We start from the raw sequence: 21581 nt of genomic DNA, 5'->3' as shown, positions 1-21581 counted from the left end.
CCAGACTGAGTCAGCATCACCTGGGGGGCTTGTAAGACAGACTGTGGTCCCCTCCCCAGAGTGTCTGACTCAGTAGGTCTGGCATGGGGACCAAAAATGTGAGTCTCTTACATGGGTCTTGTTGATGCTACTGAACAGGGACCACACTTTGAGAACCACTGCTCTAAGGAGGTGGGCCCAAGGAAGCAGATACTGAGGATGCTGTTGGGGACAGGAGATCCCAAAACACAGGCTGAAGAGTTTAACTCTGAGTCCAGAAACTGCTGTCACTGAAAATGGGACAGAGACAAACTGGGGCTGGTATTTGGGAAGATGAGGAGGCAGCTAGAGGAGAGGAAGCAGTCAGGAGGTCACTCACAGAACTTAAGGGCAAGAGCGAATGTGGGAGGAAATGTGTGAGACATGAGGACTCCAAACTTCTGTGATATCTGTCTGTCCAATGAGGATAGGAGCCTCTGGAGACACAACCCTGTCCCATATACCTCTTCCTGGTGGCATCCTAGTCACTTGGGGAAGCCCTCAGAATGGTGGGGGGACCAATGGCAAGTGGAGAGGGCTTAGGTGGAGGGGACCAAGGTGTCCTCCTGAGAGGACTTATAGCGCCTGGCGCAGGGACCTCAGTCTGGCCTGGCTCCACCCACTCCCATCTGACCCTTGGGAGAGCGGCTTACCGGCTGCATGCGTGGGGCGGGGGCGGGGGTGGGGTGTGGGAGGGGGGCAGGGTCTAGTAGAACACAGTAACCCTGGAGCAGAAAGGGGAGAAGAGGGAGCCCAGGTGGCTCATGACCCAGAGGTGGTCTTTGCCTGGGTCACAGGGCTACCTGGGCCACCATCAGCCAGATGTGGTCACCCCTGAATGCTTAAATCAGCTGTTCCCCCAAGAAAAGGTGTTGGAATGTGGGCAGGGAGCCATATGGTCTGTTTCAGAGAAACAGGTGAAGCTGGCAGGAGGGGTGGCTGCTCATAGCCACACTCCCTTGGCAGGAAACCCATCACCTGAATGGGCAGGCACTGAGGTGCCAAGAGTCTTGAGATCAAGGATCCAGCCCTGATACTGTCACCAGTCAGCTCTAGGACTCTGGGCAAAGCACATCATTTCTCTGGGCCTCAGTTTCCCCATCTGTAAAAACGACACTTAGCAAACTAGCAATGCTCAATAAATGTTTCAATGACTGAACTAAAGGAGGTAGACTGGGTGCTTCTTAGGTACACTGCAGTGAAGATTCCAGGTCAGAGGATCTTCTGGTAGAGACAACTTCCGGGACCTCTGGGCACAGGAGGGGCATGAGGTGACGCCTGGGGGTGAGTGTGGGTTGTGGGGTCAGGTGGACAGAGCTTGTGGGCCCCTGACTGCTGCCTTCCTGGTACCCAGCTGTATTCTGGGCTGCTCTTCTGCTGCTGCCAGAGAGTAAAGACAATGGGAAGAAAAGGCTGAGGCCGGGATGGGGGTGGGGGCATGCGTGGAGGGGTGAACCAACCTGGACCAGACGAATGAGGCAAGCCAAGCAGTGTGGGGAACTCAGAAAAGGGCCCTGGCCCTAAAAGGCCCACCTGTTCTGGCAAGAAGACTGGGGTAGGGGGTGGCAAGCTCAGCTGGAACTCCCCGCCCTCTTTGGGGCCCAGTTCGAGTAGGAGTCCCCACAGGCCTTGGTAAGACACTGACAGCTCAGAAGGCAGATGGGACCCAGGTGTCCCCCCCTGGGGTGGGTGGCACGGCCCACGGAGGCCAGATGGTGTTTGTTGTAGAAGAGAGGCCTGGGTCGTCCAGAATAGCTGTCAACCCCCAACCACCTCTGCTACCCACCCCAGCCTTTTTGTAGCCTCCAGCAGGGAAGACACAGCCAGCCCTCGGTTTTAGAAAACAAATTTATTCACATTTTAGAAAAACTATTTCTGGGAAAGGGAATGGCCTGCCTGCGGGCAGGTTACGAGACCAAGAACAGAAGGCCAGGGGAAGGAAGTGGGGAAGGAAGAAGTGGGGAGAGGGCCAGGATCCCCCTGGGTCAGGGTTGGTCAAATAAATTAAAGGGCAAGGTTGGGGGGGGAGAGTATCCAGGCAACCAGAGGTGGTGGGAGCGTACCGGGAGACAGTCAACACCTGCAGAACTGGAGAGACAGTATAGACTAAGGAGAGAGGCTGTGGGGCACAGTTCCGGCCCTCACCCTCAGCAGGCCCCTGCAGACAGAGCTGGCTGCTGCTCCCCAGAGGCACGGGAAGGGAGAGCTCATCCCAGGATTGGGAAGTGAAGGTGGGGAGGTCTTTTCCCTCACCTGAAGAGTGAGGGATCACCGCTTCCGCAGCCTCTTCATGAAGCAGCAGGTGATGGTGCCCAGGACAGTGGCGCCAGTGACTAGGGCTACCCCTGTACCCACCAGCAGGGGCAGCAACAGGGTGTCCAGGGCTGGGTGGGAGAGGATGACTGTTTAGTGCATGCTGCCGTCCTTCACAGCTGTCTACAGCATTTCTCCAGCAGGCCGAGTTACACCTCCTCCCGACTACACCACCCTCACCTCCCGCCCCGACACTCAGCAACCATCATTCAATCAGGGACACCAAGGGGCCGAAGGCAGGGATTTAAGGCCTTGGAATGGAGTGATGTGCAACAAATGGGAGCAGGTGGATGGATGGAAAGAGGAGCCACAAATGGGGAAGGTGTGAGGGGGCAGGGTGCTCACCATGAGTGTAGGGATAGATGGTGACAGGTCCCGAGCGTGTGCTGCCTGCCTGGTACCAACTGTAGTCCGCATGCTGCACCCAGGCACTGGGGGCACAGTGGTACACGCCCTCGTCCTCAGGTCCCAAGCTGTGCAGCCTCAGCCGATGGCATCTTGGCCCCACCAGCTCCACGCTGACTGGGCCTCCTCCAGGCCGGACCCCCAGCTCTGCCACTCCATCCTGGCCCACACCCCCTACCAGCTGGGCAGGGGCCAAGCTCAGCTCCCCCTCTTCTGGCCGCTCCACCCACCAGCTGGCAGCCAGTCGCAGCCCAGGGGGGCCACCCCGCACTGAGATGTTGCAGAGCAGGGAGGCTGTTTCCCCTCGGTACACAGTCCCTCCAGAGAGCCACGCCACAGCCTCTAGCACCACACCTGCAGAGCCAAGTATAAAGACAGAGGACGAAGGTCAGAGGCTGTCCAAGCAACACCCCAGGAAACCAGGGTGTTCCCCCAAGAGGAGGGTTGCAGGATAGAGGCATGGAGCTGGTGATGGAGGGGAGAGCAACAGAGAAAAAGGAAAAGCGTTCTGTGCCCAACCCTGTCGAGGCCCCATCCTTACCTTCCTCCCGCACGTGCACAGGGAGGGGCCGGGAGCGGGCACTGGCAGCCTCCCGAAGTCGGGCCCCAGTTCCTCGAACGTAGGCCTTGGCGAGGCAACGGTAGGTACCCGCATCACCGGGCCTGGCAGCCTCCAGCCGCAGCCGGTAGGTCCTGGATGCCACCTTCTCCATGGCAATGTGCCGGCCCTCGTAGCCAGGGCCCAGGCTCCCCACGCCCTCCGTGTCCAGCTGGGCTACCAGGCGGCCAGGCCCATGTGCTCCTGCAGGGGCCATCTCCCAGCCCACAGAGTAGGCAGCATGACGGCCCTGTGGGGGCAGCGCCCCTGACACGTTGCACAGCAGTTCCAGTGGCTCCCCGGGGCCGATGCGTCGCTCCCCGGGGCCCACTGCCACCGCCAGCTGGCTGGCTGAAACATAAGAGGGAGGGATGTCATGAAGGCAGGAGGGGCACAGAGCCTCTAGTCTCCAACTGTAGCTTCTGCCTTGACAGCAGCAACTTGGAGACTCTTGCCTGCCCCTCAGAGCAGGACCATTCCCCACACCAGACCCACACCCCATTTCTAAACAGAGAAAACATCCTGGGTTGAACAGGGACAATGCTTGTGACTAGAGAAGGGGGACTCCCGGTGAGTCAGACGATGTCTGTTTTGCACTCTTGCAGCCATGATGCCCACTGGGACACCCTCCCCTTGACCCCTCGTTAGGGTATATGGTGCTCACATAGCGTCTGTACATCCACGTGGGCCAGGACAGCCCTCTTCTCAGCGATCTGGGCCCAGCTACCATCAGGGTCCTGGATCCACTCAGCTGCTGTGCAATGGTAGGTGCCTGCGTCATCAGCCTGGGCACCCCCCACCACCATGCGGTAGCGCTCAGTCCCCTCCTTGCTCAGCCTGAGCTCCCCAGCAGCCAATCGCTCAGCATAGGGAGCACCAGCCTCCACGGCCAGGTTGGGCCGGAGTCCCACTACTTCCTGCAGCGTGGGTCGTCCCACAGGTGCCTCAGGCACTGCCCGCCCAAAGGACACAGCCAGGTGTGTGTGCTGCTGTGTGCTTGTCCGTGCCAGGCAGCCAAGAGCCAGCTCCTGCCCCTCATGTACCGTCAGGCGAGGGGGTGATGTTGGGGCCTGGCGGCCTCGGGGCCCTGGGGGAGTGGCCGCCACCTGCAGCAAGTCTGGAAGAACTGGAGACAATAGCTGGGGTGAGGTGGGCTGAGGGTTGCCCCCCCATCACTGCGTCCCATGTTTACAGATTTCCCTAAATAGAGCTCCAGGAAGGCAAAGGTTCCACATGGTGGTACTTCTTCTATAACCCAATGGTGCCAACAGCACTGGGCACATACTATCTGCTCAATAAATACTTGTTGAATTTCACAGAACCAGCCTATCACCTACTCATCCTCATGTTTGGGCTTGACCCCTATGTAAAATACTCAGAAAAGTGGCTGTCATCCTTCTCTGAAAACAAAAGAACTTAAGAGAGCAAGAATGGCATGTAGCCCAACTCCTTCCCCTCCACTTCTGCTTTCTGTACCTCCCCCTCTAGATCTGGAGCTTGTTCACCCTGCAGAGAAATGGCCAGGGTACTAATAAGCTTAAGGACACCCAGCCAGGAGGCAGCTCAACAGACAGAGCACAATGAGCTGGAAGGAGACCTGGGCTAGGGTCCTCTGCCAGTCATCGACTTGTTGGGTGACTCTGGGCAAGCACCTCACCTCTTTGGGCCTCAGGTTCCTCAGACAGCAAACCTGGGGGGTGGCTGGACAGGTCCCTCCCAAGCTCTGGCTTTCTACCTGTGGGGAGTGGCACCCCAGCCAGCACACGTACCTCTCAACTCCACCTTGCCACTGTAGCTGCCCAGGTAGTGGGCATCAGTGGAGGGGGTGTAGCACTCATAAATGCCGGCATCCTGGGCCTGCAGGCGGGCGATCCTGAGCACCACTGCATCGCCCTGCACACGCTGTACTTGCACCTCCCCGGATGCCACGCGGGGTCCAAAGACCGCATAGGAGAATCGGGCATCCCTAGTGCTGACGATGCCCAGCGCAGCCTCTGGGGCCTCAGGTCTGTAGAGGAACCACTCGAAGTCCTGCTGGGCTGGGCCATCATAGCCGGTGACATTGCAGGAGATGGAGACGGCAGTGCCAGCCACACGGTATAAGGGCCCCTCAGGGACCAGCACCTCCCGGGCCCAGCACCCAACTCCTGTAGGGAAGGAAGGCAAAGGTGGGGATGTCTGGTCCTCATTTGCTTCCTCCCCAGCAGCATGCCTGACCCCCACCGTAAAGGGAAAGGAAATCTGAGGAAAGCTGGCCCCCAGCTTCTGAGAACAGGGCAAAGGTGCTTGGAGAAGAGGCAGATCCAGCTTTGCCTTAACCCCTGAGGGCAGACTGGAGCCAGCTGCTTCCAGATCTAAGCTTCCTCATTCCAACTGTCCTGGTTTCCTCCCCTGATCCCCTACTCCCAAGTCTCTGTGGTTCTCCTTCAGGGCATAGTCAGGGGGAGTCATCTATCTAGAGGTTCCAAGACCACAGATCCCTCTCTTTAACTGGAGGGTAGCTGGCATAATCTTGTTCAGAAGTGCCGGTTGGCTCAGCTGTGTCACCTGGGCCAGGGGACTCAGACAATGGAGCCCGTGGTCCGCACTGGGCGGCACAGAGCAGTTGTTCTCACCACACAGTGTCTGCCCCATCCAGCTGTGTGGTGAGCTCACTGCTTCTCCCACCCATAGGACAGCCTGGCAGCTGGCGCTCAGGCGGTGAGAACTAGCCCCTGCTCAGCTCTGGGGTGGACAATCCCCTCCCCAAGTGCCTGTCGATCTTCCCAGTGCCAGCTGAGGCACAGAGTCCCCCAGCTCCTTAACAAAGCCTTCATTTGCATATGACGTACAGTCATTTACATAAAGCTCTCTTAAGTGGGGAGGCCCTAACCCCCAGAAGCCCCTTCCCACCTGGGAAGGCCAAAACCTTCACCCTCCCCCGCCCCTCCTGGTGACCTCAGAGAGCTCAATTTCTTCCATTTCTTCTGCACCCCTCTACAGTGCTGTTACTACATGAGATCACAGCACCCCAGAAAGTAAGCAGGGCTGTGTTAACCTTCTGCCTCCATTTTATAGGAGAGAAAAGTAAGGCGGGAAGCTATAAAGTCTTGGGCAAGATCCTCCTGTCTTACGTGGCATCCAGGTGTCCCTACAGAGGGAATAAGCTTGGGAGGAAGGTGGTGAAGCCCAAAGCCTGAAGGGGTGACCTCACCAACCAGAACTTTACCTAAGGAGCACACCCACACATCCCTGCAGGGGCTGAACCGCAAGAGTCTGTGCTTCAACTCTGTCCTCCAGTTCCTCCAGAGCTCCCCTTGACTGTCTCACCCAGAAGGGCCCTTGGCCCCTTCTTCCTGTAACTGAGTCACGGGGGAAGGACACGTGTCCAGAGCACAAGCTGGACATCAGGAAGCCCAGGCTCCAGCACAGGCGATGGGCCCAGTGTCTCTTCACTTCCCAGGCCTCAGTTTCCATGCTGGAGGAGAACAGGAGCTCCAAGCTCTGCCAGGGATGGAGTTGTGACTCAGGTCATTCCTGCCCCAGGGTGTTTCATAATCAGGGTGATGGCAAAGACAGCAGACACCTTCCCTAGAGGCCTCCGGGAAGACTGCTCAAAAGGGCCCACTCCCACCTTCTTGGCTCTACAATTGCTGATTCCCAGAAATCCTCATGGGAAAGCCACTCCACTGCCCTAGGAAACCAGCAGCCAGGGAGCCCTCTGTCAGCCAGGTTCCCTCTGTGCTAATAAAGAACAGGGAGGAGAGATCTGCTTTGGATTCATACTGATTTGGATTCAACACCCAACCCTCCCTAGTTATGTTCTCTGGGGCAATTACTCCCTTTGCTTCATCTGCAACTGAAGCAGTGGGCACTCTGTCTCAGCAGCTCCTCAGGCTCTGTGCACCACTCCCCACTCACCCCACCCCAACCCCAGCTCATCTCTGCTCCTAGCTGCCCACAGGGGAAAGCAAGCAAGTGCTAGGCAACCACCCCAAGGCTCCTTCCTTTAAACAGCCTCCTGCCTCCTGCCAGGGCCCCAAGGAGAGGTCTCTTTCTAGTCCCCCAGGGCCCAGGGCCCCAAGGATAAGCTTGTGGTCTAGAAGCAGACACTGAACTGCGTCATCCTGTGCCTTGACTGACAGCTCTGAGTCCTGGCAGCAAGACCACTCTCCACCCCTAGTCTGACAGCACTCATTTCAAGGCCTTGAGTCTCCTGAACATCAACACCAGCAGTCTCACTGTCCCCATGCCATAATCTCCCCTGACCACCTCCTACAGGGAGCCCTCCACTTCAGGCCAAAACAATCCCACTGTCTTCATGCATTCATGGAGAGTGGACCAGAATATTCCACCATGAACACGCACCACAACAGATACAGGGTGCTTGGAGGTCCCTGCACCTGTCTCCATGTATCCCAGTTTCTCTTAGGGTAAGGAAACCAGGATAAGAGGTGTGACACTTGGTGGCTGACCACAGAGCCAAGTGTCATCTGAGAGAGGGAACCCACCCAGGGTAGGGGGGCGAGAGAGGGAACTGACCCTAGCTTCAGATGGTGGTGGCAGGGGTGGGGGGGATAGGGTAATTAGGAAAGACTTCAAAGAGCACTACCGGCCCCTTGGCCTCCAGCCAAGACCGGGCAATTAGGAAGACCAACAGGCACTGCCCACGCAGGGCGGGCACCCAGAGCTGGGCCTGCAGCTAAGTCTGAGGCACGGGAGTAGAACCCTAGGCCCTGCGTGTGCAACGCTGAGAAGTGGACACTGTCCAGAGGTCTGGCTGTCCCCGGGAGCCAAGGGGTGCGTCCTCCCGCGCCCCGCCCGGGGCCTAGAGCTGGGGAACCTTAGCCTCCCAGGACCGGCCCCAGGCGGCCACAAAGGGCAGTTGAGCGCCGAGCCCAGGGGGAGGCGCCCAACGGAGAAAGGGGTGCGAGGGCTCCGGATGGCAAGGCAGGCACCTGCCTGGGGGGCCGGGCGGGGCCGCACTTACCCAGCATCAGCAGCAGTAGCAGCAGCGGCGGCGCCGCGGGGTCCAGGGCGCCCATGCTGCGGGGCCGGTTCTAGGGGGGCTGCGGGGGTCGGCGTGGGCTCGGGGTTGCCGGGGGCTCGGGGGGCGCATGCCCGGGTGGGGGCACGAAGCGGAGCAGCGAGGCGGGGGTGCGCGAGGCTGGCCGAGCCGAGCGGGAGCTGCCAGCTCCCCTCCCTCCTCCCGCCTCCTCTCGCCGCTTCCGCCCGCCCGCGACTCGGAAGACCGCCCCTCCCGCCCGGCCCCGCCCGCAGCCCGCCTCCCGGCCCGCCTCTCGGCCCGCCCCGCCCCGGGCCCGCCCCGCCCCGCCCCGGCCCCCGCCCCGCCTCTGGCCGCCTGCCCGCGAGCCCCTCCGACTCTGGCCCCGCCCCGCCCCGCCTGCTCGGCCCCGCCCCGCCCCCAGCCCCGCTCCACGGGAGCTCCAAGCCCCGCCTCTGGCCCTAAGCCCCGCCCCTGGACTCTGGCCCCGCCCCACCCGGGCTCCAGGCCTGGGGTTTCGAACCCAGGCTGGATGCCCAACTCCACCCTCACCCCGCCCCAGCGCACTGACGTCCTGACCCTGAACCCAGGTCCCTGACCCTGCCCGGAACCCTTGGTCCTGACACCTGGCCGCTCCCGAACTCCGGTCCTGGCCCGCCCTGATTCCCAGCCCCCCAACTCCTGACCCCAGCTGGGGCAGACTGGCGGCCCCTGGGCTCAACCAAATTGCCTCCCACTCCGAGTTCAACCCACCCCAAGGACTCTCCTAACTCCAGCACGCCCCCACCCCAACTTTCCCTGAAAGTCGGGTGTGGAGCGCGGGTTGGGGGGGTGCCTGGTTGAGCACTTGAAGTGCAGCGTTTGCGCCATATGCTGGAGCTCCCGCCTGCCAGGCCGCGCGCAGCACTGCCCCCGTGGGACTGGCCGGCACGAGGACTTTCGCAAGGTCGCTGGAGACCGCGTGCCGCTCCCGCGGTGAAAGGGCACCTGTGTCGCCGCCTCGGGAAAAGTTACTGGCAACGGCGGGCCGCCCCCGCCGCAGAGGCGGAGCAGTGGCTGCGGAGTGGCCTCTGGGCAACAGTGCTTCCTGGTCGGTGATCCCATCAAGTTGCTTAACCTCCATCCTTTGTTTTCTTTTCTTTTTTCACCCTCAGTTTTCTTGTCTGAAGATTGAGCTGGGAAGCCCCAACGGGTCAGGTGACAACTGAGATAATGTACTTAAGGTGCTGGTCCAGTATTGCACGAAATAAATGGGGTTTTGTTTGGGGTCAGTTTTAAAATATGATTTAAAAGTGAGAGGTCGCTAGTTCCAGGAGGAGAGACTCTGTCCTTGGAAAGGTGGGCTGGCCATGGAGACTGGATCTTGGAAGAGCTTGCTTCCCAGCCTCTGATTCCTTTGTCTGTGCAGAAGATAGGACCAGAATGAGGGGAGGTTCAGCCAGGTCTGCAAAGCTAAGGCTGGTAAAGTGGCAACCATGGGAGATGACCCTAGCAGCCCATCTGGCCCCATTCAGCCCCCCACCCTCCCGCTCACCCCCTTCATCCCTTTTTCAGAGGAGTAAACTGGGGTCAGAGGAGGAAGGGGCATAGGTCCAACCAGGCCTGCCTGGACTTTCTATTCAGAGAGAGACCAGAGAAACTTGGAGGTGACCATCCCCTCCAACTCAGCAGGGGGCAGCAGGTGCCTGTTCACTCCCATGTCTCCAGATCCATTTCATCTTAAACCCATTCACAGGCCAGACAGAGCTGTGTGAAAACTAAAAGCCACAGGGGAAATTTTGGATGAAAACACTCCTGTTATTTGCAAGTGTAGTGGACATAATGCCTTCTTGAGGCTTGAGAGATGAGGGATATTGCCAATCACCATGATAATGAGGCCTTTTATGGGATGCCAGCACAATAAGGAGGCCCTTTTTAGTCTCTAGTCTCTACAGAGATTTTCCCAGGTGGTGTCATTTAACACAGGAGAAATCTGAGGCTCAGAGGGGTTAAGCATTTTGCCAAAGGTCACCCAGCTTTTAAGTGGCAAGGAATGAGGAACCCGGGTTTATTTGCCCCCAAAGCCCTAAACCTCCCCATAACTCACTGTGTCTCCTCCCAAGCCTGTTCATCCTATAAACTCATTCATTCCACACATATTGATTGGGCCAGGTTTGTACAGTGGCCTGGAGAGCCCACATGAACGCTGCCATCGTGATACATGGGAGTGCCAGGAAGACACATCATAAGCAAGTAATAACCGATCCCACTATGCTGTTGCACAAGAGACACTCAGGCAGCTGAGAACCCGATCTGGCTAGGGTTAGAGGGAGCAGGAACAGGTAGGTAGGTGTTGAGAGCCAGACAGGGTCTGTTGCCAGGAGGAGCCCCTGGGAGACTCAGCCTCCCCAACGCGTTCTTCCCAGACTTAGTTTCAGAGGCTCCAGCAGGGGGCGCCCTCAGTCCAGGCCGGGCATGGCAGATGCTTATGTAACTGGAAACTTGGGGGGAGGATGTGAAACCCAGGCACGAGGCTGCTCACATATGCATGCATGTGCCAGCATAAGGCAGAGGCGCTTCCTGCAGAGACATCAACCCCCAACAGAACCCAAGCATGCTGGCGCGAGCGCACACACAGTCTCTCACACACAACAGTCACAAACACACTACAAGAGTTGTGTTGTGTGCACTGAGAGCATCTTCTGGCCCCAAACACATTTCCCTGCACCTTAGCCAGCACTCTCGGAGGGGGAAGCAGAGATGAAGGAAGGAGACTGTCAGTGGGTCTCAGACCAGGAGACAGGAGGGAGGGAGGAGCTTGGGATTGCAAAGGGCTGGAAGAGGAGATGACAATGATGACGGGGCTCTGTGGTCACATGATCTCACCAGATCCTGGCCACCCTCGAATGCCAACAGCTGTGGGAAGACATCAGACACCTGTCTTGGGTTTCATGTGTTTGTTAAATCCACAAGGCACTAGGTAGGCGCCACCCAGGTGTCCTGAGCATTGTTAAAGGTAATTAAGAACCACTCTATGCCCTGAGGCAGGTTCTAGTCTGGCTAAGGTGTCACATGTATCACATGTGACAGCCACCACCACAGCTCTCCAGGCACATCCCTAACACACTGCGTTCTAACCCACGCCAAGCACACCTTGGTCTCAGCTAACTTCGCCAGAACCCCAGGAAGCTAGTGCTATCGTGTCTCCAGAGGAAACAGGTGTGTGAGAGCATGTCCAGCCCGTGTAACCAAAGATTGGTTACACTTGAATTTGAACCTGGGATTTTCTGAGTGTGGAGGAACCTGGCTGCTCCAAGAGGGACTGGTTGGATATGGGCTCTCTAGAGACCAGGTTAGATGTGGGCCCAGCACAGAAACACACTCCCAGTTATAGACAGACAGACTTGGAGGCAGAAAAACAATCACACACACTCATGAGACGCTCAGAAATGCCACAAACACACATGCAGCACTCAGCTCTTTTTAAAATGTGAATAAACCCCAGGTGCATGAAGCTGAGCAATACACACAAGAATGTCCTGTGGTTTGTGTTTACAAGACCTTGACCCACACTGCCCGCATGAGCCATATTGTCCCACCCTCCCAACACGGAAAGTTCTCGCTGCTGACTTGCTGAGAGGCTCAAGCAAAGAGACAGAGGTAGAGCAAACCTACCTTTACCCTCACAACAGGCGCAGGCAGACACACACACGGGGCCAGGTGGACTAGCACTGACCCTCTTCCCCTTGCTTCTCAGCCGGGTCTCTGCATACTCACGGACGGCTGTGATTATGTGTGTGTGACATAGAGTGGTGTGAGTATGTGTGCATGAGTGTGTGTCTGAACCATCCCTGCCCTGGCTAAGCCCACGCTCCTGCCCACGTCCTTGAGCCCTACGCACAGAGGGCGGTACAGCTGTTCCAGAAGAGAGGAGTCACAGTGTCACTGCAAATTTGGCACAGCTGGGCCCTGACTCCTGAGGAGGCCCTGCCATTTCTGTACCAGATGGGTGCCAGCGACCGCCCACTCTGCATGCCAGGGATGGAACCCCTGAGCTGGATCTCCTCATCCTCCTCCCCAACAAGTTCCTATTCCTTGTGCCTCAGGACCCCACCCCAGCTGCCCAATGTCCCCCTCCTCCATTTCCATCTAAGAGAGAACTGATGGGTCACAGCATGACCCAGAGCTGACACTCTGTGCGTGACGTCATTTTCTCCCTGGAGCAAGCTGTGGTGGAGGTGGGGTCGATCAAGGGCAGAAGACAAGCCATAGTCTAGACAGCAGGCTGTGGGCTGTGGGCTGTGAAGGAGCCTGGGGGGCAGGAGGTGGTTCGTACAGGTGCTGCCTGAGTCACTGAGATTGAGCAAGAGAGGCTTGGAGAAGGTCATTTAAGAGCTTGTCCAGTCCAACTCTGAGCTGGGTGAGCAAGGCAACAACCATTACAAAATGCCTGAGGCCCTGCTTCGTTTTGGGGGCTGTTCTGTGCTCTCTTCGAGCTCTCGCTCACTCTGTGCTCACAACCTCAGGGTAGGGGGTGGAATACTGTTGTGGCTGGATCTGCAGACAAGTAGCAGAGGCCAAAGAGGCCACGCCACTCACCCAAAGGTTTCCTGGTTGGCAGGAGGCAGCAAGCACCTCAACTCAAACACAAGCTGTCTCACAGCTGCACTTCCGCTCCTAATGTTCTTCATTATTCCCTAACCAGCACACAATTACTCACGTGGGGAAGATGCCATGTGCAGGCACACCCCCACATACACCTCTTCATGGACACACATGCCACACACTTATTCATGGACACACATGCCATGTGCAACCTTTCAAAATTTTTCTATTCCTAGCACACAGTCGATGTTCAATAAATATATGCTGAATGAGTGTGCTCAGTTCTGGAGGCCCAGGGAAAGAGGATCAGTGCGAGGGGTGTGTGTGTGTGTGTGTTAGAGGCTGGAGAAAGGGGAGACGGGCCCCTCTCAGGCTGCTAATGATGTGCCTGACTCCCTTCTAAGTTTATGCCCCAGGCTTTCGAGCATCAGGGGGCAGAGGGGTAGGGAACAGGGACTCACAGTGGCTCTGGTGTGGAGGGGTCCTAAATGCCCCCTCCCATCAGATAGAGGACGCAGGACTCGAGGAGAGGTCTGGGAGAGCACATGAGCACCCAGCCAGGCTCGGTCAAGACATCACCCTTCTCTGCCCCTCTCCTCCAACTGCCCCCTCCTCCATGGCCACACCTGGACACTCCAGGGACCTGGCACCCCTCGGCTGTTCCGACTGAGGAGTGGACAAGTCCCCTTTCCTCTGGTCCAACTGAAACAAGTGTGGAATTTTTCCAAAGGCTCTCCACTGGGAAAGGGAAGGGAAAACAAAGCCAGAAATAAAGACTACAACAACAAAGAAACAGATGGGGATGGTGGGAGTGAGCGGGCTCGCCACGGGAACGAGTGGGCCGTGTCCTGATGCTAATGTGACCTCCTCTGGCTCGTGGCACCCTGTCCTCAGCCCTCGATGGCATGCCACCCTGCCTCGTTCCAGGCGGGCTTATATCTGCCCCTTCGTGTTGACTGAGCGCGTCTCTGGACACTTAACTCTTGGAGGCTCTGCCCCCACACCTCGCACAGAGCCTGGCAAGAAGTCGAGGCTCAACAGACATTTGCCAAGTAATTGAGCAAGCGAGTGAGTGAGTGGGTGAGTGAGAGGGAAGGAAGCTGGAGCCCGTCTCTCCGGTGGCCAGATGGCCGCCACGGTGGGCACCGTCATTCCCTCTGGAGTTTGTCTTACACTGTTCACTTCCATCCACAGCTGACAGAACGCTTCTCCTGTTTCAGAGCCAGAATCTTCCATCCTTCAGGAAACAACCTAGGGAGGGTCGAATTCTATCCCTGGGGCGGGAAGAGGGCCGGACATTGGAATCGACTAAGAAAGAAATTACAGTCCCAGGCAGAACATCGAAAAACAAGGGCAGAAAATAATAGGTGGTGTGCACTGAGCCTTCGAATTCGCAAAGCAACTCTGAGTTAGAGTTGTTAAGGAAAATGAAGCTAAAGTTTGTCCAGGGAACTTTAGATCTGGGATTTCTTACCCAGCCATCCCCCCTCCACTGCAGCTCTGCACCACACTGCCCTTGTGCAGGACAAGCCACCCACGAGAGGAGCTGGGGCCTGGACAAGTGACAAGGGTATGCAGATCCCCTGGCTGACAGGATAGGGTGACGGGGATCCAGGGTTGCCCACTCCCGGTGGGCACCAAGCTGTGGGGCTGAGGATGCCAGCAGCGGACCTCCGTGACCCTAGGGACAGGGCCTGGACAGAACAGACCTTGAAATGAGTGGAGGAGGCGAGTTGCCAGTCAGGTGTTCTGGTGTGTGGAATAAGCTTCTGTGTTCCCAGCTCAGTCCAAAGCCTTGGGGCTGGGATTCCAGAAACAGATGACAGAGCGGCCGAGGCACCCGGATTTTCCGGCTGGGTGGCCTGCTTCCCGTTACTGACTCTCTCCCGCCCGACCTGCCTCCCATGTGAAACAAGAATGACACGCTGATATCATGATGTCTTTGTTTGTGGAGGATTGTTGCAAAGATGGAGCAAGCGTGTGTGTGATCAAAGCGGGGCGCGTGGTGGCAAGGTCTTGTGGGAAGGAGAGGCGAGGAGCACCTTCTAAATGTCCCTCAGCCCCCAGTCCTCTTGGAATAGGATGACTTGCACACTGCCCAGCTTCCTCGGCACAAGCCCGGAAGCCATCACAAGTTTATTTCCAAACTCTACCTCTGTGGCAGTGTTTCTCAAAGGTTCCACCAGTGACCTCTGACTTGACAAAAGTGGCCAGTCTTCATTTCCCCTTGGCCTCTCTCATAGTTTTTCGTCCCTGAAAACTTTTTCCTCTCTCAGCTTTCAGCCCCTTCTCCTGGCTTGTCTCCTTCCCTGTTTTCCAGATCCTTCCTCTCCATCCTGGTGCTGCCATGGCTCTGCCCAAAGCCCTCATGCCCTCCTCTGCTGTCTGGCTCGGAGTCACCTGTGCTGGTGACCCCCACAGCCTACCCTCTGTCCCAGGCTCTGCCCCACCCCCATCCACCACCCACTGAGTGCTTCACCTGGAAGCCCTGTCAGCTGCGCCTCAATTCAATAAGCTCCAGAGTCAGTGCATAGCTTCTCTCCCAGTCTTCCCGCCTCTCCCACATTTTTGTTAACATTGCACCAATAACCCCCATCCCAACTCCTTCCTCCTCCACCCTGCTGTCCAATCAGTGGCCAAATCCTAAAATTCTACCTTCAAGGTCCTAAGAGCCACCAAAAGCCACCAGGAAGGAGAACACACACTCCCAAAACACAGCAGAGAGCTCCTCCCCTGTCCCTTCTCACTGCCATCACAAGTCTTGCCCCTGGCCCTTGCCACCTCTGCCTGAATTATAGCCCTAACAGCCCCTCAAGTTGGATGGTCTCTCCTTTCCAGGTACACACACCCTACCATCCAGCGAACCCCCCACGAGCACAGTTTTAATGAGATTACCTATCTGCTCAAAATTTTGAAAAGGCTCTCTTTGGCTTAACACCATATTTCTTAAACTCCCTTCATGGTAAGATACAGATTTCCCCCACCCCTGCCCTGCTGTAGCAGAATGTCCAAGAGATGTGCCTGCTCTTTTTAAAAAGCACCCCAGAGTAGTCTTGTCATCAGACGTTTTAGGAAACAGTGGCATTTAGAATGGCTGCCATGCCTCCCAGCGGCTCCAGCCCTGTTTCCAGCATTGGCGCTGTGTTTGTTCTTTGTGCCCAGGTGCTCCACTTCCATGCCAGCGCCCGCACTCTCCTCTGCACCTGGAACAGGCCATCATTGCTTCTCAGAGCCAGATACTACCTCTTGGCTAAGGCCCAGTTAGAGTGCCGCCTCCTTCCAGAAGGCCTCCCAACTCCTCCAGCTGAGAACGCTCTAAGTGCAGGGGTGTGCCACCACAGCTGGCCATGCCAGTCCAACAGAGATACTCAGAGGCAGCATCTTGCCTTCCCTTTATCCTCTGGGGTTCCTGATCACGTATCCTGGAGCCAAGCACTCAGGGCATCTCTTTCTATGTCCTCACAGCATGGGGGAGAAGGGAATTCATGTGCAGCTCATGGAAGCAAATTGCTAAGGTTGGAACCCCAGCTCCCTACTTAGGTAAGGACCTTGGGATCTCTGTGACTCAGTTTCCTCACCTATAAATAGAGCAGTCATGAGGACAAAATGAAGTACTTGCAGAAAGTGCTGGAGTCCCCAGCTCAGAGCTTCACTCACTGCTCTGCTGGGTGAGAGCTCTTAGGGATAGTGCAGCTCAGTGTTCTCAGCCCTGCCAGTGCAGCGAGGCATCTGCAAGCCTTTCAGAAGTACTGATGCTGGGTCCCTGCTCAGGCCCGTTAAAGCATGATCCTGGGGATAAGGCCCAGGTCTCAGACTTTAATACAGCTAGGAGTGAGAATCTCCACTTTTTCGTCGAGAGATCCAGCATGCATTTGAGCTTACATGGGGAATTAACCATACAGTGAGTCCTCCCCTCTCCCTCCAGTCCAGCCCAGAGCCATGTCCAGTATGCTGTGGTCTGCCCAGGCCTGCCCTGTATCTGTGGGATGGGAGAATCAGCCGGTGGAAGGCAGAGCCTGGGTCCCCTCGATCTCACTCAGTGGAAATGGAGGCACAGATGTGAGATGGGGTTGTCCTGGGGGGAACAGGTCAAGGACTGAGGAGGAGAAATTTGTGACTAATGGCTGAGCTTCTGACAAAAGGTCTGGGAACCTTGGTTGTAATAGCTTCTCCAGGACAGCATGCAGCCAGCACACTACGAAGGCAGCAGACCCTCTGCACAATAAATAGCATCGAAGTGAGCAGTTGCTACTGACAACATTGATGGTGCAGGAGTCTAAGAGCAAAAGGATCCTGGGTTTGCAGAGAAACTGAGGCCCAGCAAAGCTGAACTCCCAGAGTCCCAGAGGAGCCCGTTCTGAGGAAGCAAAGCCAGGCCTGAGTGCCAGATGTTTGCAGGGCATCCTGTCCTAGCAGGGCGTCCAGACCACTGAGACAGCAGAGCTGAATCCTGGGCCAAATGGGGGCCTTGAGTGGAGAAGGAGGAGGCTGGAGCCCAAGCAGGCTGCCTCTGGATAGGGGGAGCAGGGGGCGGGGCGCTCTGGGCCAGTGGCTGGGTCAGATCTTAAGCCAAAGCAAACCTGCCTCAGGGTGCTGGGGCTGCCCCCTCCCTGCCCAGATTGAATCAAAGGCAAACAGGAACCCCAGAGGGCCCAGCTGTGACCTCTGCCCCTGCATTTAGCAAGACCCATTAACCCCCTCCTCCCTACCACCCACAAACACTTTTTCAAGAATCTGGTATTTGCTGATCAAGTACCAGCCAGGAAATGACTGGCTTCTCCTACCTCCCTCCACCCCATCCTTCTCCCCAGAAGACCCCCAGACTCTGTCCCACCTCCCTGGTGGTTCTGTGGGATACCAGTCCCTCAGCCTCCTTGCTTCTGTGTTGAGAGTTCCAGGGGTCAGCCTTGGAGCACCTGCTCCTCCAGAACCCAGACCTCCAGTGGGGGTTTCTCCTGACCCCATGGACTGAGCCTGAGCACAAGAGGGGGGAAACCTGGATCATGGGTATCATCAGAGCTTCTGGGGAGGTTCTCGCCTAAGGTCATACAGGTGGCTGGTGGTCCCACCAGCCATCTCAGCTGGCCTGACCAGCAAGAACACGCCCTTAGGCCACATGAGGTGCATGGGGGGAGGTGGGGAGAGACAGAAGCATTGAAGGGTCTGGTCATCACTCAGGGAGGAGGGCTGGCAAGGCCAGGCCACAGCATTGGTCCAATTCTTTTTCCTCCCTAGGGTCCTCACCTGTGTGCCTAGGCAAGACAGAACATGGAAGGTCAGTGAGAAGGGGAAATGCCCGAAGGAAGCGGAGGCCAAGATGGAAGAAATTCCTCCTGGGGCCTTACCTCCTCTTCATTCTCTGAATTCCTTATAGTGTGATTTTAACAAAAGGGATAGGAAGAATCTGGGTGAAAGATTAAAGATGACGGAACAAAGAGAGCCAGAAAAGAGGTTTTTATGATTTATTGAGTAGATTGAAAAGAAAGAAATCAGGGGAGATGTCAAGAGGGAGATGGAAAGGAAACCCAACTCCATCCATGCTGTGGTCCAGTGGGGAAACTGAGGCAGCAGCAGGATTTGGGTAGTCCTCCTGGGATGTGAGCCCAACCTTCCCATTACTGGTCAGTGCTGCTGTGGGGTGTGGAGGGTGAAGGGGCTGAGACAGAGAGGGGGTCAAGGTGCCTTTCTGGACGCTTGTCACGGCCACAGCAAGACTTCCCAGGCTCCCTCTACCCTGTCACTCCAAGACAGCCACACCCCCCAGCGGGCCCTGAAGCTCGGTGGTGGTGAGCACCACAGGCCCTGAAGAAAGTAGTGGAATGGAAGGGAGCAGGAGAGGAAGAGAGGCGAGCCTGCCCTGGGAGGACTGCTCACAAGAGGGGAGAGAGCAGGGCTGGCCAGAGGCCCAAACTGGACGAGGGCAGAGAAGTGGGGCGCGGAGGCGGGTAGCGACAGCTCGGCAGCTCAGCTCGGGGAGATAGGCCTGGTTCTTCCTGCCCTCCCCCTTTCCCTCCCCCTCCTTCTTTCATGATCTTGAAACAACCTTCAAGTCTGGGCGGGAGGCCCCAGGAGGCCAGTCACTTAGGAAACAAAACTGTTTCTTGGAGACCTTGAAAGCCCATCTGCAGCTGAGCCGTCCCCACCCCCTCCCCGCCACACACACTCTCCCATGGACTCTCACGTACACCCACACCAGCCCACGTGCTCTCACTGATCACACTCAGGCTTGCACACTCACACACACACTCCCCATGGACTCTCACGTATAGTCACATTGGCCCACACCTGCCCCCCTCACTGGTCACACACATGCCTGCCTGCCACACTCACACACATGTGTGTGTACTCAAATGCATTTGCACACACCACACATTCCTGCCACACTCACATGCACACATAAACACACACATTTGCACACACACACACACACATTCTCACTTGACTTTTATATACACCCACACCAGCCTACATGCCTGCCCTCCAGCTACTTACACCAGCATACTCAGACATATATAAACTCACACACATATACACTCACACACACATAAACATGCTCGTACTTGCACATATATAGAGCTATTCACATACTGGTGCACAACGTATTTCTGCTGTCAGTACAATGGCCACACATTTGAATGAGTGTTAGCCTCTTGTGTCCTGAGGAGAACGCCTCCAGAATCAGCACTGGTACATTGGCATGCTCTCTTCCCCACACACAGGCTCCCACAGGATCGGCTCCCCTCAGTCATCAGCTACCCCCCCACACACACACACACGAGAGTGTATATGCACATAAGTGTGCATACACGTGTGTGAAGTACATTCCTCTGTCAGGCCCTCTCTCTCTCAAGCACACACACGAGCCCCTACCTCCTAGATCTTCCTGTGCCCACCACATGACTGAGTCAGGGCCACCCTATCCTTCCCTCTCTTGAACCCCTGCTGACCTTTGACTGTCACACTCACTCCCAGCCAGCCACCCTGCCATCCTACCTCCTACCTTCAAGTCTCTTGGGCGCTGTTTTGTTCCTCTTACTCCAAGGCCTTGGTCCAAACTGACACCCAGGCTGCCTTCAGGGAAATTAACAAGCTCCTGGATCAAAGGACCAAGTGTCTACACTGGAAATGTCCTGGAAGCTGAGGTCCAAGAAGAGAAGGAGGTGGACCCCAGAGCCTCTGCATTCGCCTGGGGGCCAGGTGTTCAGTGGTGCCAGGCCCTGAGGGGCAGACCCATCCCTTCTTTGGTCTGAGTTCCAAACATGTGAGCAGCAGTGCCCTTGGGGCCATGTGAGCCCCAGTGCCAGGCATGGCAGGGAGCCCCGCCAGGCTGTATGGGCAGAGGGAGGGCACAGTGCTTTCCGGTATTGCCCTGGCTGCAGGGCCAGGAGCCAGGGCATTGGAGGGACTGGGCAGTACTGGGAATGCCAGCAGGAGCAAGATTGGGGTTGGGGGGCAATGTGGAAACTGTGAGAGCCCAGAGTCTGAACCTCCACTCCAGAACCTTCTGGGACTGACGTGTCCCCACCCCACCCCCTTGTGTCCTAGGATGCTGCGCAGAGATGACCCCTGGGTTCCCACCCAGGAACTAAGGAGCAGGTGCTTCCTCAATTCCATTACCCTCTCCCCATCCCAGCCCAGGGCAAGGCTGCCCTTCAGCTGCCCAGTGATGAGTGACCTGACCACCTGTGGCTACTTTTCTAGAGACTTCCCCCAGACGTCTCTCCTGATGTTCCAGCTACTTCTCACTCTCCTATGTATGCAGGGACTTTCTCCTTGTTGTTTCCTCCCACTGCCTATCTTCCCCCAGGCCCAAATTCAAGGTCACTGAGGGGCCAGGGGAGAAGGTGTCTGACCGTTCTACCCACCCTTCCTGCTGTAACCAGGAGGAGAAGGAGGGCGGAAGCTGGACGTGACCTTCCGGATCCCTGTGATGGAAAATCCCACTGCAGGCCGGGAGGGGGCCAGTTATTTGGGGAATTCAGGCATGAGCCCAGTGGCTTGAGAGTGGCTTTTCTAGAGGAGAGTCCGGTAATCTCTCTGTAGGGAGTTCCCTCTGGGCCCAGCCTGCAGCACCTTAGGCTTTTGAGCTGAAGGCCTCCCCCTCCTCTTTTCTTTGCTCCCTTTGGGCTCAGAGCTCTCAGACCTGCCCCCATTCCACTGGCTTGCAGCCATTGCATCTCTGTGCCCAGAGAAACGGGGACACCCCTAGACAGTCCCATCCTGGCTGCTCCCAGAAGAAAGGGGCAGGATTTCATCTCCTCTCTCAACCCTTCCGGTTTTCCCTTCCTTTCTGTATCCCATTCTTGGTTTTTTTCATCAAATGAATAGCAGTAACACCCCTAGGCCCAATGTCCTTTTCCAGGCCATCTCTTTTGCCCTTGCTTCCAATTGGTATGGGGTTACAGATACTACCCCCACATGCAGCCCCCCAGTCCGGCCTCCAGCTTCTCCTTTGCTGCCTTCTCTGTCTGAGGAGGTCTAGCGCACTGCAGTGGGGAGGCCATGTCTTCCTCTCTAACTCACTGTAACCTGGTCCCCTTACAACAGGGATTCCACATACCTCTTAAGAGTTGCTTCCCCTCTCCTTCCCACCAAACCCAGACATGGATTCAGCCTAGAGCTGTCAGAATGATGGGTGTGTTCACTCAGTAACACAGTAGCAAGGGGAACAAGGCCCAG

At 56.9% G+C, this 21581-nt stretch overlaps 1 protein-coding gene across 1 annotated transcript; it reads right to left on the bottom strand.

Annotated features, from left to right (window-relative positions):
• Positions 1-1853: 1853 nt before the first annotated feature.
• IGSF8 (immunoglobulin superfamily member 8) lies at positions 1854-8524 on the bottom strand. The gene is made up of 7 exons (XM_037506684.2): positions 8304-8524; positions 5104-5481; positions 3999-4460; positions 3278-3685; positions 2677-3090; positions 2272-2402; positions 1854-2106 (listed from the first exon to the last, which is right to left on the bottom strand). Exons 1-6 carry the CDS (start codon positions 8356-8358, stop codon positions 2287-2289), a joined length of 1833 nt encoding a protein of 610 aa, XP_037362581.1. The 5' UTR covers positions 8359-8524; the 3' UTR covers positions 1854-2106; positions 2272-2286.
• Between the last annotated feature and the right edge of the window lie 13057 nt (positions 8525-21581).

Source organism: Talpa occidentalis, unplaced genomic scaffold (genome assembly GCF_014898055.3).
Source record: "Talpa occidentalis isolate TD23 unplaced genomic scaffold, MPIMG_talOcc4v2.1 talOcc4.12, whole genome shotgun sequence".
Taxonomy (NCBI): domain Eukaryota; kingdom Metazoa; phylum Chordata; class Mammalia; order Eulipotyphla; family Talpidae; genus Talpa; species Talpa occidentalis.
This window is presented reverse-complemented; position numbering and strand designations above follow the sequence as displayed.

Excerpts from the sequence above, each read along its gene's own strand:
- IGSF8 (XM_037506684.2), bottom strand. The coding sequence starts at position 8,358 with ATGGGCGCCCTGGACCCCGCGGCGCCGCCGCTGCTGCTACTGCTGCTG. Across the intron at positions 3,686-3,998 it reads CGTGGATGTACAGACGCTAT|CCAGCCAGCTGGCGGTGGCA; the intron begins GTGAGCACCATA and ends CTTATGTTTCAG. Across the intron at positions 3,091-3,277 it reads TGTGCACGTGCGGGAGGAAG|GTGTGGTGCTAGAGGCTGTG; the intron begins GTAAGGATGGGG and ends TTGGCTCTGCAG.